General features: G+C 38.8%; 2 protein-coding genes across 7 annotated transcripts in view; one reads left to right on the forward strand and one right to left on the reverse strand.

The window, feature by feature from the left end:
• Nucleotides 1-11,431, reverse strand: part of FIRRM (FIGNL1 interacting regulator of recombination and mitosis) — a 49,839-nt gene extending 38,408 nt beyond the window's left edge. For 2 of the 6 annotated variants that reach the window (XM_060296577.1, XM_030875509.2), the window contains exons 1-6: nt 11,273-11,431; nt 7,510-7,549; nt 5,990-6,078; nt 4,296-4,400; nt 3,440-3,580; nt 1,004-1,169 (exon numbers count right to left, since the gene is read on the reverse strand). In XM_060296577.1, coding sequence (XP_060152560.1) covers nt 1,004-1,169; nt 3,440-3,580; nt 4,296-4,400; nt 5,990-6,078; nt 7,510-7,549; nt 11,273-11,383 — 652 coding nt within the window. In that variant the 5' untranslated portion in view covers nt 11,384-11,431. Of the gene's footprint in view, nt 1-1,003; nt 1,170-3,439; nt 3,845-4,295; nt 4,401-5,989; nt 6,079-7,509; nt 7,550-10,956; nt 11,099-11,272 lie in introns of those variants that run through there. The other 4 variants (XM_030875516.2, XM_030875513.2, XM_060296589.1 and 1 more) reach the window with 4 other exon arrangements.
• Nucleotides 11,432-11,487: 56 nt separating this feature from the next.
• METTL18 (methyltransferase 18, RPL3 N3(tau)-histidine) lies at nt 11,488-15,912 on the forward strand. The gene is made up of 2 exons (XM_030875527.2): nt 11,488-11,648; nt 12,907-15,912. Exon 2 carries the CDS (start codon nt 13,116-13,118, stop codon nt 14,235-14,237), a length of 1,122 nt encoding a protein of 373 aa, XP_030731387.1. The 5' UTR covers nt 11,488-11,648; nt 12,907-13,115; the 3' UTR covers nt 14,238-15,912.
• Nucleotides 15,913-16,896: the final 984 nt, after the last annotated feature.

The raw sequence follows: 16,896 nt of genomic DNA on the forward strand, positions 1-16,896 counted from the left end.
GGTCAGTGACCACAAACTGAGTGAGCCAGTTACACCACGTGAAGCAGAGAAAGCTGTTCTACCTGAGCCCAGCCTAAAACACTAACTCAGAATCATGAATAAATGAAACAGTAGTTGCTTGATTTCTTTCTTCCTTCCTCTCTCCCCCCTCCCTCTCTTTCCCTCCATCTCTGCTTCCTCCCTCCCTCCCTCCTTTCTTTTTTCCTTTCTTTCTTTCCTTCTTGCCATGCCACGCGGCTTGCAGGATCTTAGTTCCCTGACCAGGGACTGAACCCAGGCCCCAGCAGTGAAAGCACCGAGTCTTAACCACTGGGCGGCCTGGGAACTCCCTAGTAGTTACTTTAATGTAATAGATTTTTGGGTTGGTTTGTTACAGAGCAAAAGATGCCTGATAATACTGCACAAAACCGCCTTACTCTCTTTATGCTGAAGCTATGAATGCAATCTTTTTATTAGAGTACTGCTTTTCAAACTCTGGGCCATGATCCATTGGTAAGTGATGAAATTAATAAAGTAGCAATCAGCAATTCTTTAAAAATGAAATAGACTATAATAGAGTACATTATTTCAAGTACAATAAATAAATGTAGTATATACATACACATTCACAAACATACATACAAGTACGTAATTATATGTGTTCCGGGAAGAAATGCAAACTTCATTTCTTACTATGAAGTTATGGTTTAAAAACACTGAAAGCTACTGCTTCAGAATGTGGACTACTTTAGAGGGTATAAAATTGCATAACTTTCTTTGTTAATCACTGTGGAGTAACAACCTACTTTGAACATTGACTAAATATATAAATCTATGTTAATGCATCAAATATCAATTTTACAAAATCTAAAATTTAAGAGATTAAAAGTTTATTGGGTAGGATTTAAATTTTTTTACACATGATATAATGAATCATTAGAAACATTGGGTTCAATAATTTAACTGATGTACAGTTTATAGTCAATATACATCATATACTAAGTAGTAAGTTTTTTTCACTCACCTACTACCATATTCAAAATGTCATCATTCTCATCTATTAAAGGGTCAATGCAAACCATATCCAGCAGTTCCATTAGCTGCTTTTGAAGAGAATAGGCCTCCTTGAAAAGAGCCTGCAGAAGGTCTGAGACTAGGTGTAAACGCCCAGAATAAACAGATTCGCTATTCTGACCACAAAGGAATAAAAACGAGAGAAAAAGCAAATCATAAAAAACTCAAGAGCCAAATTTATTTTAATTCATTCTATCAGAGCTCATAAATGTAATGCTTTTAGAGAGTAGGTGGGTGGGGAGCATATGCAAAACATGGGGTGCAGAATAGCATCAGAATGTAAGTTGGTGCAGCCACTGCGGAGAACAGTACAGAGGTTCCTCAGGAAACTAAAAATAGAATTACCATGATTTAGCAATCCCACTCCTGGGCATATATCCGGACAAAACTATAATTCAAAAAGATACATGTATGCCTATGTTCATAGCAGCACTATTCATAATAGCCAATACATGGAAACAACCTAAATGTCCATCGACAGATGAATGGATAAAGAAGATGTGGTACACATATACAATGGAATACTACTCAGGCATAAAAAAAGAACAAAGTAATGCCATTTGCAGCAACATGGATGCAACTAGAAATTATCAGACTAACTGAAGTCAGAAAGAGAAAGACAAATACAATATGATATCACTTATATGTGGAATCTAAAATATGACACAGGGACTTCCCTGGTGGCGCAGTGGTTAAGAGTCCGCCTGCCAATGCAGGGGATATGGGTTTGATCCCTGGTCTGGGAAGCTCCCACATGCCGCAGAGCAACTAAGCCCATGCACCACAACTACTGAGCCTGCGCTCTAGAGCCCGCGAGCCACAACTACTGAAGCCCGCGCACCTAGAGCCCGTGCTCTGAAACCGGAGAAGCCACTGAAATGAGAAGCCCACACACCACAATGAAGAGTGGCTCCCACTCGCAGCAACTAGATAGAGCCCACGCACAGCAACAAAGACCCAATGCAGCTAAAAATAAATAAATAAATTTATAAAATAAAAAATATATATGACACAAATGAACCTGTCTATGACAGAAACAGAATCACAGAGAACAGACTGGTGGTTGCCAAGGGGGAGGGGGTTGCGGGAAGGATGGAGTGGGAGGTTGGGGTTAGCAGATGCAAGCTTTCATATATAGAATGGATAAACAACAAGGTCCTACTGTATAGCACAGAGAACTATATTCAGTATCCTATGATAAATCATAATGAAAAAGAATAGTAAAAAAGAGTAAGGTACATATATATATAACTGAATCACTTTGCTGTACAGCAGTAATTAACACAACACTGTAAATCAACTGTACTTCAATTAAAGAAAAGAATTCTCACCAGCAAAAAAAAAAAAAAAAATTTAATGATTCTTAGTGAATGACATATTCATTCATTAAACAAATGTTTAGTAAACCTCCATTATACATAGTGTATTTGAGAGATGCAGGTATGTATAAAATATGATTTCTGACTTCCAAGATCTTACAAATATAGAACTAAAAGGGAGCTAAATAACATTAGGTCCAGTGCATGACATTTCAGTACCCTGTCACCAAAGAGAAGCATTAGTTAACTAGCAATTTTCATTCATCCAACAAACAGCATTATCAAAACTTCCTGTGACCCACAAATCCTAGGCTAGCTTTTGTGCTTTAAAGCTGTCTCAGGACTAAATAAGGGTCAGTGTCCCTTTACAGGCACCTAATTGTTAAGCAATTCATCTGAGCCACCAATGCCATGACAGAAATATTTGAGGATCCCTGCGACTTGACACAAATCTGTACCACTTCTTTCCTTATCAAGAGGAAATAGAATAAGACAACAACAAAACTGCAAGAGCCCCCTTTTTAAGATTTCTTTATAACTACTTATTTTGAAACAAATATTTACATACATGCTCTTTGTTCTATGGAAAAATGCACTGCAATAATATAGGTTAAAATGTAAACTTATGAACAAATACTATAAGCACCACAAACTCAGCCCCTTTGCCCATGGATTTTAGGCCATTTAAAGTGTACTTAGGGCTTCCCTGGTGGCACAGTGGTTAAGAATCCGCCTGCCCATGCAAGGGACTCGGGTTTGAGCCCTGGTCCAGGAAGATCCCACATGCCACGGAGCAACTAAGCCCATGTGCCACAACTACTAAGCCTGCGCTCCAGAGCCTGCAAGCCACAACTCCTGAAGCCCGGGTGCCTAGAGTCTGTGCTCTGCAATGAGAGAAGCCACTGCAATGAGAAGCCTGCGCACCACAACGAAGAGTAGCCCCCGCTCACCGCAACTAGAGAAAGCCCACGCACAGCAACAAAGACCCAACTCAGCCAGAAAAAAATAAATAAAATTTTTTTTAAAATGTTAAAAAAAAATAAAGTGTACTTAGACCCATCACTTACCTTACAATGTACAAATGTACTTTTGATTACATGTAGGACTGAGGAGGGAAGACTGTGAATATTTTCTAGAATGATGGATTCCTGAGTGGCACAGACATGCTGAACACATCCTGTAAGAGCTCCTAATAGCTGTACCATTGTCTGGAAATATGGAAAGAAGTTTCATTCAGAATATATTTTCTGTGTACCTAAAAGGTGTCAGACAATATGCTGAGTGCTAGGGATACAGCAGTGAGCAAAATGGACCCTCTCTCTGTTCCTCCTTACACATAACTACAGTCTGTCAGAACTACAAATGTTAAAAGTGGCTAGGAACTTCCCTGGCAGTCCAGTGGTTAAGACTTCGCCTTCCAACGCAGGGGGTACAGGTTCGATCCCTGGTCGGGGAGCTAAGATCTCACACGCCTCGTAGCCAAAAAACCAAAAATGAAAAAACAGAAGCAATATTGTAACAAATTCAATAAGGACTTCAAAAATGGTCCACATCAAAAAAATCTTAGGGAAAACCCCCCCAAAAAACCTGGCTAGCCATTTGGTTAAAAAAAAAAGAAAAAAAGAAGAAGTTGGAATCCTAACCCACAACATCAAAGTATATGGCAGGTGTTCTACACATACGCTTTAGAATTACAGGCAGGGCATGCTACCTTGATTACTTGTCTTCTTATACGAGTTTAGGTATTTACTAAGCATGAAATTGTATAAGAAATTCAGAATTTATGTTTTTTGCAATATCTTTATATCTTTAATTCTATAAATTTAATTCTAGCATTGGGGCATTATATAGAGAATATAAAGTTAATTAATATTTCACACTCTTTAAGCTCTCCCACCCCCCTTTCTAATATATTTGACATACCTGTAAAATATTTCTTATAGTGGTCTGGATTTCTAAATTTTGGCTTGATAGTCCTCTGGCTTGACTGGTTAACTCATACATCATGTCATCATATAATCTCACAGTCTGTGAAAACAAAGCAGGTCATAAACAGTAGTAACAGAAGTCATTAAAAAAGGAAAGGCGTATCTTTAAAGAAATAAATTAGATTTGATTTTGCATTATTAACAGCTACGGGATATTGTCTAGTGTAACAACCGCACCTAATAAAGTTAATAAAATATATATTTTGTATAGTGTTTCTATAGTATTTCTATTTTTTGTATACTATTTTTCTACAATAGAATCTCCTTAAAAAAAAAGCCTCCAACAAAAATTGATTTGTCTTCCATTTCTGTGATTTGAATCTACTTAATAACATCCATAAAAAAATATCACTCAAAGTTCATTTTTTGGTGATGTAACAAAAGTGCTACTCTTACACTTAAATAAATAAAAGATGATATCTTAACCAATCAACATCCATGTGAACATTTACAAGGATATTTTCTGGTAGTGGTAATGAATTTGTGCTGAATTGCCTATTCACTTGTTTTCTAACCAGTTCCCCTTTCTGACCAACTCAAAATACTGTTCCTGGGTTAGAGACATAGTACGTGACCTCAGAACTAAGTGTTTTTGTCTGTGAAACATTAGCCAACCTAAGATCTTAATACTCTCAACAAGTTAAATGGCCTAAACACTACACTACAAGAATAACCATAGTCAGCAACACACTGTAACTAAAGAGGGTACTGCTTCCCATAAGCCTGTTAACACTCAACATCTCGTTTTCATCTATATACTAGCCGGACCTTTTTTTGGCAGTCAAGAACAAATTTTAAGAAACTTTTTAGATAGAGAACAATCGAGTGAATATGAGTAAAAGGAGTTCTGATAATTATTTGTTTCAAAGCTAAACTTAGAAATCCATTCAAGTAAGAGATAAGTTATCATAAAAAAAAATGTTTCATTTTGTCACCAAAGTATGTTTAGTTCCCACAATTAAAAAAAAAAGTTATGACTCTGCTTTTCAGAGAAAAGGTATACCACATATATCTAAAAGGTAACAATGCAGCTGGTGAATCTGATATTTTCTTTTAAGTTACTTGATTTTACCAATATTCCAGCCATTTTTATTCTGAGGCTTCTTTAATAAATTTTGGCTCCATTTTTCCAGAAAATGAAATTTAACAATTATTAATAAATTCTACAGAGAAGATAAAGAAAGAGACTTAACTAACTTCATCATCCATCCCAATTTTCAATGAATAGCTTTAAAATACAAGAGTATTTAAAACCAACTACAAATAATGTAAATTCAATTAGTAAAGGATCCATAGTCTCTGAAAATATGTTTTTTAATCACCTAATGATCATACTGACACCATCATATTCTCACATAAGATCTATTTTTAACTATTTTATTTGTATTTCAAATATGTGATACATTGGGAATTCCCTGGCAGTCCAGTCGTTAGCACTTGGCACTTTCACTGCTGTGGGCTCGGGTTCAATCTCTGGTCGGGGAACTAAGATCCCACAAGCCTCGCAGCACAACCAAAAACAAAAAAAGTGATACATTAAGAAATTAAGAATAAATGGTCTAAAACTGAGGCCAGATCTTAACAGCCTTTATAACAAGTAAATTGATTAAGATAATAATAGTACTATACCTTTGGAAGCACTTGTGAAAAGAAAGTCTGTTCCAATGTCAGGTGGTTCATATGAGGTAAAAACATTTCTACAATAATTTTCAGAATTTCTATAAAGGAAAATAGTAACATATTTTGTAGCAATATTAAGTCATGTCAGCCAACAAAGGTCACTACCCTTTCCCAGATTTGAGAATATGTAAATACTAGCAATCAAAAGCTTTGTACAGTTTCAAAATGCCATATTCTATGTAGAGAAGCTATTAACAGTTAAACAACCTGAAATAATAGAAAAATTTTAAAAAACAAAACAAAACAATGTATGTGTACAGCAACTGAAGATCAGTTAATGGATGTGGGTACATCTACTGAATAGGATCTGCTATCATTAAAATGATTGTTAGAGATCGTTTAAAACCATGAAAAAATGTCCACGATACATTAAGCTAAAATGAAAAAACTTCCAAATAGTGTAATTCCAATCTTAATATATATATAAACATGTATATACAAAGAATAACCGATAGGCTGGCAGGAATATATAGAATCAAGATGAGAATATCCTATGCCAAAATCTTAAACATTTCAGATTAATGATTGTTTTATTATCTTTTATGTTTTTCTGCATGTTACAAATTTTCTATAATGAATATGTACAACTCTCATACACAGGATAAAAAGTAACTGTTCCTTAAAAAAATCAGACCCCACAGGCAGCACACAGATCCAAGATTATAAACAAATATTCCACAACCAAGTGAAATGTAAATAGAAAACTCAAAATATATGAGTAAACTCTACCTCTCCTCCTAACTAAATAAATAAATTACGTCAAGTAAGATTAATGAAGACAGATGAAGAAAGTCAACTTTTCCAAATGACAAATTTGTCATGCCTAAACAATCAGCCTTTTGTAACTTAGAAAGTATTTTCTAATTGACACTAAACATGTTAAGAGGCTGAAAGTTATTAAGTAGACTGCAAATTATGTTTTATATTGGCCTAACCAGTTTAACAACTAACATTTACAATTTACAATGTGGGGCTTCCCTGGTGGCACAGTGGTTGAGAGTCCGCCTGCCGATGCAGGGGACACGGGTTCGTGCCCCGGTCCGGGAAGATCCCACATGCCGCGGAGCGGCTAGGCCCGTGAGCCATGGCCGCTGAGCCTGCGCGTCCCGAGCCTGTACTCTGCAATGGGAGAGGCCACAACAGTGAGAGGCCCACATACCGCAAAAAAATAATAATAATAAAATAAAATAAAATAAAATTTACAACGTGCTTATACACACATTATCAAACAGAACACTTTTGGTATCTATCCAAAATGGAATTTAAAACTTTAAGTACTGTAATTTGAAGTAATTTGGTCATTTTAAGTAACTGAAGATTACAAAGGCTGTAACGCTACAATAGGAAGAATAAACTTAAAGGGTATACAAAACTATATTTAAGTTTAAAGGGAATACGAAACTGGGATATGTGGGACTCAGGCCTTAAAGACATCAAAGTAATCGTACAATTAAGATAATTTTACTTACGAATATGCTCAAGCCAACTGTCAGAATGCTGATACATAGAGTAAAAAAATTAAGGAAGATACTAGGATCAGTAGTAAGATATTCACTACTGAGAACAGATTTTAAAAGGACCCTTCTTGAAGTTTAAGCAATGATCAGTAAGAGATTGAAATTAGACTCAAATTACTGGCTTAATTTTGCTGTAAAAAATGTAATGCTTACTAGGTATAATGAAATATAATGAAAATACTTTAAGGAAATGTTTTCAAAATCGCTCAGGGATAAACTTATCTTTTCAAATTGTGTGTAGTTATGACTTATTTCTGACAGATGAGAAACAGTCTATAATGATCCATGGGTTTCTGGTTTCTGAAACAGAAATTTCTTCCTCCTCAGCACTTCTATAGTACTTTACTTGCACCTGTCTTAAGTCACTGATCAACTCTTATCTTCTCATGTTACTAGCATATCTATCTTACCACCTAATCAGACAGAAACTCTTCTGCACATAGAAGCTTACAAATACGTCATAATAAATTATGCTATGTTCATTACAAACGTTAATGGTAATCACATTATAAACTATACACTTTTCTACCGTTCAGAATTGTTAGAAATGTTTTCCTGTAAAAATAATATACAAATTATTAAAGTATGTATCAATAAGAAAAATGAATAAGCCATAACTCTGTCACAGTAATACAGGAATTGATTCTTTTTCTGAAATCTTACTTTGCATATACATCTTACAGCAGCAATCAAAATGAAATATAGTCATTAACTCATTTTAGTTCAGTAGGGTAGAATTTGCATCGTGGATCAATTTCAGTAAAGGTCAAAAAAATTCTAGCCTCTTCCAAAATTAAACATAAGTTATAATTATGCAGACATGCAGGTAAAGACTGGAAAATAAGGGACTTCCCTGGCAGTCCAGTGGTTAAGACTCCGCGCTTCCACTGCAGGGGGCACAAGTTTGATCCCTGGTCGGGGGACTAAGATCCCGCAGGCCGAGCGGCGCGGCCCCCCGCCCCCGCAAAAAAAAGAAAGACTGGAAAATAACGTGTGAAATGCAAAACATGAAAATAATTATGTTTGGGTGATGGAGTTACTGAAAATTTCTTTCATTTGTAGAAAAAGTGCTGAAGTAAAACCAAAAGCTGAAAAAAAATTTATCTAATGAGATTTTCAGGCAGTTTTAAAACATGACAATGTCTTTTAGCCCTTCACTGAATGGTTACTATGTGCCAGGTACTATTCTAGGTGCTGGAGAAAACAAAATTCCTGCCTTTATGAACTTTACAGTACAGTGAGGAAAAGTAAAAAGAAAACAAAGTAAACAAGATAATTTCCATTAAGGTTGCTTCTGCTCTTTAGAAAACTGAACAGGGCAATGAGATAAGTATTACAGACTGGGTTTGGGAGAACCACCTAAGACTGAGGACACTGAAAATGGCTTGCTGGCGTGACATCTGAGCTGAGATCTGAATAATGAGATGGACAAAAGGCTGAGAGAAGAACTACGCTGAAGGATCAGCAAAAATGAAGATCCTGAGGTAGGTGAGCTTCATGTATATGTGGACAGAGTGTAGTGAGCTAGGTAAGCGAGGAAAAGGCTTAGAACATGAGGAGCCTTGAAGGTAAAAGTTTAGATTTTATTCCTAATTTGTTAAGAAGCCACTGGGGTGGAGGGAGTGGTTTAAAAAGTAAACAACATGTTTTTCACTTTTTTGTGAACTTATTTTGGAGAATGGATTATAAGAGGACGTGAGTAGAAGCAAGGGAGCTATTAACAATAGTTCAGGTGAGAGGTTATGGAGGTTTGAAAGAATGGTAGCAACCAGGATGGAGATAAGCATTTGGATTCAAGATATAGTCTAGGTCAGAAACAAAAGGACTTGCTGATTGGATGTGAGAGAGAGAGGACTGAAGGTTTTGGCTTGTAAAACCATTTATTTAGATGAAGAAGACTGGCGGGAAGAACAGGTTTGGGTTCTTTTGAATTTTAAGTTTGAGATGCAAAACCAGGTGAGAATGTTGATTTTTTTTTTAAATGTAAATAAACAAGCTTGGGAATTCCCTGGTGGTGCAGTGGTTAAGAATCCACCTGCCAATGCAGGGGACACAGGTTCGAGCCCTGGTCCGGGAAGATCCCACACGCCACGGAGCAACTAAGCCCGTGTGCCACAACTACTGAGCCTGCGCTCTAGAGCCCGCGAGCCACAACTGCTGAGCCCACGTGCCACAACTACTGAAGCCCGTGCGCCTAGAGCCCGTGCTCCGCAACAAGAAGCCACCACAACGAGAAGCCCGTGCACCGCAATGAAGAGCAGCCCCCACTTGCCACAAGTAGAGAAAGCCCGTGCGCAGCAACAAAGACCCAACACAGCCAAAAATAAATAAATTTATAAAAAATAAAAAAAAATAGTGCTTCCCTGGTGGCGCAGTGGTTGAGAGTCCGCCTGATGATGCAGGGGACACGGGTTCGTGCCGCGGTCCGGGAAGATCCCACATGCTGCGGAGCGGCTGGGCCTGTGAGCCATGGCCGCTGAGCCTGCGCGTCCGGAGCCTGTGCTCCGCAACGGGAGAGGCCACAACAGTGAGATGCCCGCGTACCGCAAAAAAAAATAATAATAATAAAAATAAATAAATAAACAAGCTTGACTTTCAATTATTGAAATCCCTCTATAAGCTTGAGAAGAAAAAGAGGAACCGTGTTTCTTACCTTTGTTCCCCCGAAGCCTAACACTGCCTGGTACATATAATATTCTGTACCTAGTAAAATTTTTTGAGGAGGATGGCTTTTTGTTACCAAAATCAAAAATCCTTGAGGACAGCAGTTCCATGTCTACACGATAACTAAGAAAGCGCTTTGGTACCTAAGTGGGACCACCTGCCAATGCCCAGGTGAATGATTTCTATGTGACCGTAATATTTATATTTGGCTTCAGCTGTAAAAAATTATTTTTGCAGTGTTCAGACTCTCTCAAGTGAAGGTCTTGTTTTTCTTTTGAGTGTAGTTTTATGTGCTCAAAGCTGTTAAAAAAAAAAATTACCCTTTAACATGAAGGGCTAGGACTCCAGGTACATTTACAACCAAAAAAAGATTCGACTTCTAAATGACCTGCATCTGGACAACGGAGACGTTAAGTACCTCACACCCAGCAGATGAAAGCCAATTAGCAAAGGAAGCAACTCCTTCTCACCAGCAATAAACCGAAAGAGGTTCAGAAAGGGGAGGGGAAGAACATTTGTATTTACTGAACATCTTTTACAGACTTGGCACCATGTCAGAACTACGTCCTTTAGATTCTCAAAACAGTGAGGAAGGTATTCATTTTCACCACCCATTTTAGAGATGAGAGCTCAGAGTACCTCGCTCTCTCTACTTCATCCAGTCACCTCACCTTACAGCTCAAGTCTGAGTCCTTGCCTCTCCCCGCTCCCGCCGCCCCATGGAAAAGTACTCACGCTTAACTGCACGTACAGAGCAACTCAAAGGCCCAGAGAAATGGCAGAAAACGCCACATCCACTGCCAAAACCACTGGCAGAACACCTCTGCAAGCCCTTCGGATGACAAAGCCAGGCATGCCTTCGGTCTCGGCACCCACGGCTCTCGCACGCCCTTCCTCCCCTCGCTTACTCATCTCGCTCATCAACAGAGAAAGGAGAGGGTTGAAGCCGCAGGAACCCAACACGGCCCTGCAGCGGGTGTGATGAGACAGGAGAGAAGGTTGGAGACAGGCCCCACACCCCTCTCTAGGTGGAAGTGACAATGAAGGATATAAGGAGCCGAGGCAGGACAGATGGCAGTTCCCGGCGGCATAGCTCCTCCGGCCAGCTACTTAATTCTTCCAGGGGAACCGCGCTCGCCGGGACAGCGCGTTCCTGAGACATGCTTTCGCCCAAGACCAAAGCTTCGAAACACTCCCGCCGGAGCCAAGACCGGAAACTCCCACCGTCCCGGCAGGCCTTGCGAGCCAAAACCATAGAGAGGAAGGGCGCCGCTTTCCTTAGTGAGCCCGGGCCCCACACGACTGGGAATAAAGCCGGGCTTGTCTGGCCCGCGGAGGCCTCGACACACTGGTGCGCGCTTTCAGTCGGGAGGGTCTGGCCGGATTACTCTGGAGCTGGGAACCTGCCGGGGAGCTAGCGTCCACAGGTCTGCATCGCTGTAACGTTGCTTTTGAGACGCTTTGGGGGAGGTGAGGGCCGGGAGTCCACAGATTTGCTACACTCCGTCCCTTGGGGCTTTGAGGTTGCACATCTGGTGTCGGGTTTGACCTGGGACTTACAGCCAGAAATGACTCCAAGCCCCGCTGTGAAATGGGATAGAAACAGGCGCCTTCCTACCCACTTAATGTGTTGACCCTACTCTGTACGTCCTATGTAATGGGGATAAAGACCCACCTGCCAGAACTGTTGTGCAAATTGAAGTAGACGGTATATTTTAAGTGTCTAGCCAGTAGATACAGAGAAGAGTCTCTTTATTAAGTTGCTTCCATTTTCTACGGATCTCCCCGCACAGTTCAGTGCCCTTATTCTGTGTCAAGCTAATCTTTACTAATTACTCCACAGTTACCTCACTCCCAGTACACTTAGAGCTGCAGGTCTCCACGAAATGTTTGTAGTGAGGTCATCTGAATGAATTTACACACATCAGAGCATACCTGTGCCTGTTTTTAAAGGGATGTTCATTTATCAAAATACAATCTTGAAGTCCTGTTACTTGAAACGGTAACAGATTGAAGAGATTCTGGCAGTTTCGGAGGTTAATATGTTTGGGCAGGGTCGTGACAGATGAAACACACTAAATAGCTAGGCTTGTCATTTCCTGCCTGAGAATTTTGGACTTTACCTTATTTCTAGTTGTTGCTGCTGCTGTTATTTTGTTCGTTTTTACGGTTTATTCTCTTCTCCACCTTTTTTTTTTTTAAGATGTCGGGGGTAGGAGTTTATTAATTAATTTATTTTTGCTGTGTTGGGTCTTCGTTTCTGTGCGAGGGCTTTCTCTAGTTGTGGCAAGCGGGGGCCACTCTTCATCACGGTACGCGGGCCTCTCACTATCGTGGCTTCTCACTGTTTCGGAGCACAGGCTCCAAACGCGCAGGCTCAGTACTTGTGGCTCACGGGCCTAGTTGCTCCGCGGCATGTGGGATCCTCCCAGACCAGGGCTCAAACCCGTGTCCCCTGCATTAGCAGGCAGATTCTCAAGCTCTGTGCCACCAGGGAAGCCCTCTTCTGCAGCTTTTGAAACCTGAAGGGTGTGTGTGTTTTCAAGTCTCTTTATCTCCCTGTCCCTCCACCGCTTTCATAGAAAAGGCAGCTGCTGGGGGTGGAGCAGGGGACTGTTCAATATTACATTTACGTAAAATATGTCATTTTGCTTTTTAATAACAATTTTCTTTTTTTTTCTCCAGAGCTAAATTGAAAAAAGAGCAAAGACCTCTTAAAAGTCATTTGGAAATATCTCTGAATATTGTAACTGTTTATAAGCAGCTAAAGAGAAATGGATCTCCAGCAAAACTAACAGAATAATTGAAGCAGGTTTACGTGTGTGTCATCAGTTCTATCCAGAAGTTGAAGAACCTTCCTTTGAGTTTAACGATTGTGTGCATTTTATGAGAGAATGACTTTTCAATTTAATTTCACTATAGAAGACCATCTGGAAGATGAATTAACATCCCTTGGAGATGGAGCTTTGGCCCTAGATTCCTCAGAAGAGTCTTCAGTCTCAGAAAGACAAAAAGGTACACATAGAGACAAAAAACGTCCTACAGAACAGTTTGACCTGCTTCAGGATCATTTGTGGGAGCATAAGTCAGCAGGAAATGCAGGTCCCTCTCAAGACACAGGCAGCTCACTCAATGCAGCTAACAGTTCAAGTAGCTTGGAGCCACATGAAAAACAGCCCTGCTTTAGAGTTGCCAAAGAGCATGCTATGCCTAAAGATTTAAAGAAAGTGTTAGAAAATAAAGTCATAGAAACATTACCAGGTCTCCAGCATATGAACATATCAGTAGTGAAAACCATCTTGTTGAAAGAGAACTTCCCTGGAGAAAACATCATTTCAAAAAGCTTTTCTGCTCACTCTGATCTGATTACAGGTGTTTATGAAGGAGGTTTAAAAATCTGGGAATGTACCTTTGACCTCCTGGCATATTTTACAAAGGCCAAAGTGAAATTTGCTGGGAAAAAAGTGTTGGATCTTGGTTGTGGATCAGGGTTGCTGGGTATAATGGCGTTCAAGGGAGGTGCCAAAGAAATTCATTTTCAAGATTATAACAGTGTGGTGATTGATGAAGTAACCTTACCTAATGTAGTGGCTAACTCCACTTTGGAAGATGAAGAAAATGATGTAAACGAATCAGATGTGAAAAGGTTCAGGAAATCAAAAGTAGCACAAGCACTATGTAAATTCCGGTTCTTTTCTGGGGAGTGGTCTGAGTTTTGTAAGCTTTTACTAAGCAGTGAAGAACGTTTTGAAAAATATGATCTCATTCTTACCTCAGAAACCATTTACAATCCAGGTTATTATGGTCCTCTGCACCAAACATTCCTTAGATTGTTAGATAAAAATGGACGGGTGCTTTTGGCCAGCAAAGCACATTATTTTGGTGTGGGTGGAGGTACTCATCTCTTTCAGAAGTTTGTTGAAGACAGGAATGTATTTGAGATGAGAACACTCGAAATAATTGATGAAGGACTAAAGAGATTCCTAATTGAGATGAATTTTAAGTACCCCAGTTAATGCCCACTGAGTGTCCTAAGTGAAATAAACAAAATAACCAAAACTTGAATGTTCGATTTCTGCTTTGCTGTTATTTTTTTCTGAAATTATGATATTTAGTTTTGTTTATCCAAATAAGAGACCAACTATATTAGCGACATTGTACTTGCTAAGTGAGACTGAAAAAATAGTGCTCCTCAGCATTTGAAAAGAGCTCCTAGGAAATCATTTTGTGGGAAAGTTTTCTGTTCTCCACTTTCATTCAATTTGACCTTTCTACCACCTTTAGCATATAAATTTGTTCCCAGGAAAATCTGCCATTTTTTACCTCAAGTTTGAATTTCTTCCCAGTCTTTGTCAGTTTCTGTTCACATGAAGTGCCTGATCGATCACCATGCTGTTAATTCTAAAGGCATACATATGCATCACTAAATGATTCTGAATCTAAATATTAGATTGAAGGCCTTGGGTAACTAGGAAGAAGTTTTTGTTTTGTTTTATTTTTATATTCATTTATCTTGTATAATAAGAATTAGAATGCTGAGCAGTTGAATTCAACATTAAGATGGAAGAAATAAGGGGAATCATGATAGAGAATATAAAGATGGTACAGAAAACTTACAGTGCTTGTAGCCCTTTTTAGCCAAGGAAGTAGGAGACCCTAGGGTCTTGGTAGGAGGAAAAAGAATAGGAAACAGAATTCCAGATTCTGGGGAGTAAAGACTCTTCACTAGTTAAGTAGGGCAAAGAAGGGGAGAAAAAGTATTTTGATTCTAATGCAAAAATGTTCACACTTAACATATCTAAAATTGGGGTCTACCTTACTGTCTAATAATTATTGTACAACTGGCAGTATTTTTTTCCTTCTTGAAGGTACCTAAAATAATGGTACGACTTGGATTCAATGAAATGTGATATTTACTGGACATCTGTTAACTAGGCACTTTGTATATATCTTGCTTAATATTTATAACCTCATAAAGTATATATCATCCCCATTTTAATAATGATCATAATAGCTAACAGTTTTCAGCATTTACTATATGCAGGGTAGAAGAGATTTACATGTACTAACATATAATATTCGTAACAGCCCTGAATTAGGTTATAATAACTATCTAGATTTTATAAAGAAATTGAGGGACTTCCCTGGTGGTGCAGTGTTTAAAAATCCAGCTGCCAATGCAGGGGGCATGGGTTCGAGCCCTGGTCCAGGAAGATCCCACATGCCGCGGAGCAACTAAGCCCATGCACCACAACTACTGAGCCTGTGCTCTAGAGCCCGCGAGCCACAACTACAGAGCCCGTGCACCAAAACTACTGAAGCCCACATGCCTAGAGCCCATGCTCCGCAACAAGAGAAGCCCCCACTTGCCACAACTAGACCACATACAACAACGAAGACCCAACGCAGCCGAAAATAAATTAATGAACAACAACAACAACAAAAATTGAGACTCAAGAAAGTAAGTAATTTGATCCCAATCACATTCCTGACATTCAGAATCAGAATCTGAACTGAAGTCTTTTTAAAAGCTTCACTCTTCACCACCCCAGTAGTCTTACAATGCCTATTTTTCATCACATATATTTCTTAGCACCCTTTTATTATTCCGAAATGAAAGTCATTGTTAAAGAAACTTATTTACACACATCATTAAAAATTATATGTATTATACATAAATCCCTAATGCATATATATCATATATGTGTGTATGTATGTATGTGTATATATATATATATATATATATAAATAAAACTATAATATGAAGAAAGTCATTTATAATCAAATAATTTGTATTCCATCAGGTAAATGCACAGGAGTAGCTACTGAGAGGACATGTAGTAGTCAGATGCTTTTACCTAGGATACTGTTACTGCAAGTATCACAGCTACAATTCCAGATCCACCTACTAGATAAGGTAGAATAGGCCCTGACAGCAGTTTTAGCTAATTGAGGAGGTACAAAGCATTAGATAGAGTCCAATAACAATAGTCAGCATCAATAATTTTGAGACAAATAGGTATCTCTCAGTTCTCCATGACAAATTAGATACCCAAAGAGGTGTCATCTAGGAGGCCTCTCCAGGAGTAGAAGAGACACTGGCCCTGAACGGGAGGGGGGTCCAGTGAAAACAGCAGGAGTCAAAGCAGAAGCCCAGTCCTAGGAACTAGATAATCCTGGGCATTAAAGATAATTCTGGAGGTGACAGCCGAACAGGGACACATCTACCCAAGATAGCTGGCAGCAAAAGAGACTTGAGATAAAATTATGGATATAAATCCAGGAGAAGGATGCATAGTGCACTTTCCCATGTAAATAGCTTAATTATTTAAAGAGGCATATATGTTAAGACAATGAGCTTTGGAGTCCAATACTTGGGTTAAAATTCAGTTTCCCCAACTGCAAAATGGGGTTTATAGTAATATCTCCCTAACAGAATTCTTTTAAGGAATAATAGTTAATATTGGAAACCTTTCAGGGAGTTTGGAGTTTTAGAGCATGAGTCACGCATTCTCCTTGCACTGGTGCCTTACAATAAATGCTTCACCTTCCTTCACTACAAAAAAAAAAAAAAAAAAAAGTAGTATTGAGCACTTACCATGCTTCCTTCCACATGGTTCCTATGTATAAATGGAAATTATTATGTTCATGAATTCTCATAATATTTTTCATCCT

Source organism: Globicephala melas, chromosome 1 (assembly GCF_963455315.2).
Source record: "Globicephala melas chromosome 1, mGloMel1.2, whole genome shotgun sequence".
NCBI classification, from domain to species: Eukaryota; Metazoa; Chordata; class Mammalia; order Artiodactyla; family Delphinidae; genus Globicephala; species Globicephala melas.

Excerpts from the sequence above, each read along its gene's own strand:
- METTL18 (XM_030875527.2), top strand. The coding sequence starts at position 13,116 with ATGACTTTTCAATTTAATTTCACTATAGAAGACCATCTGGAAGATGAA.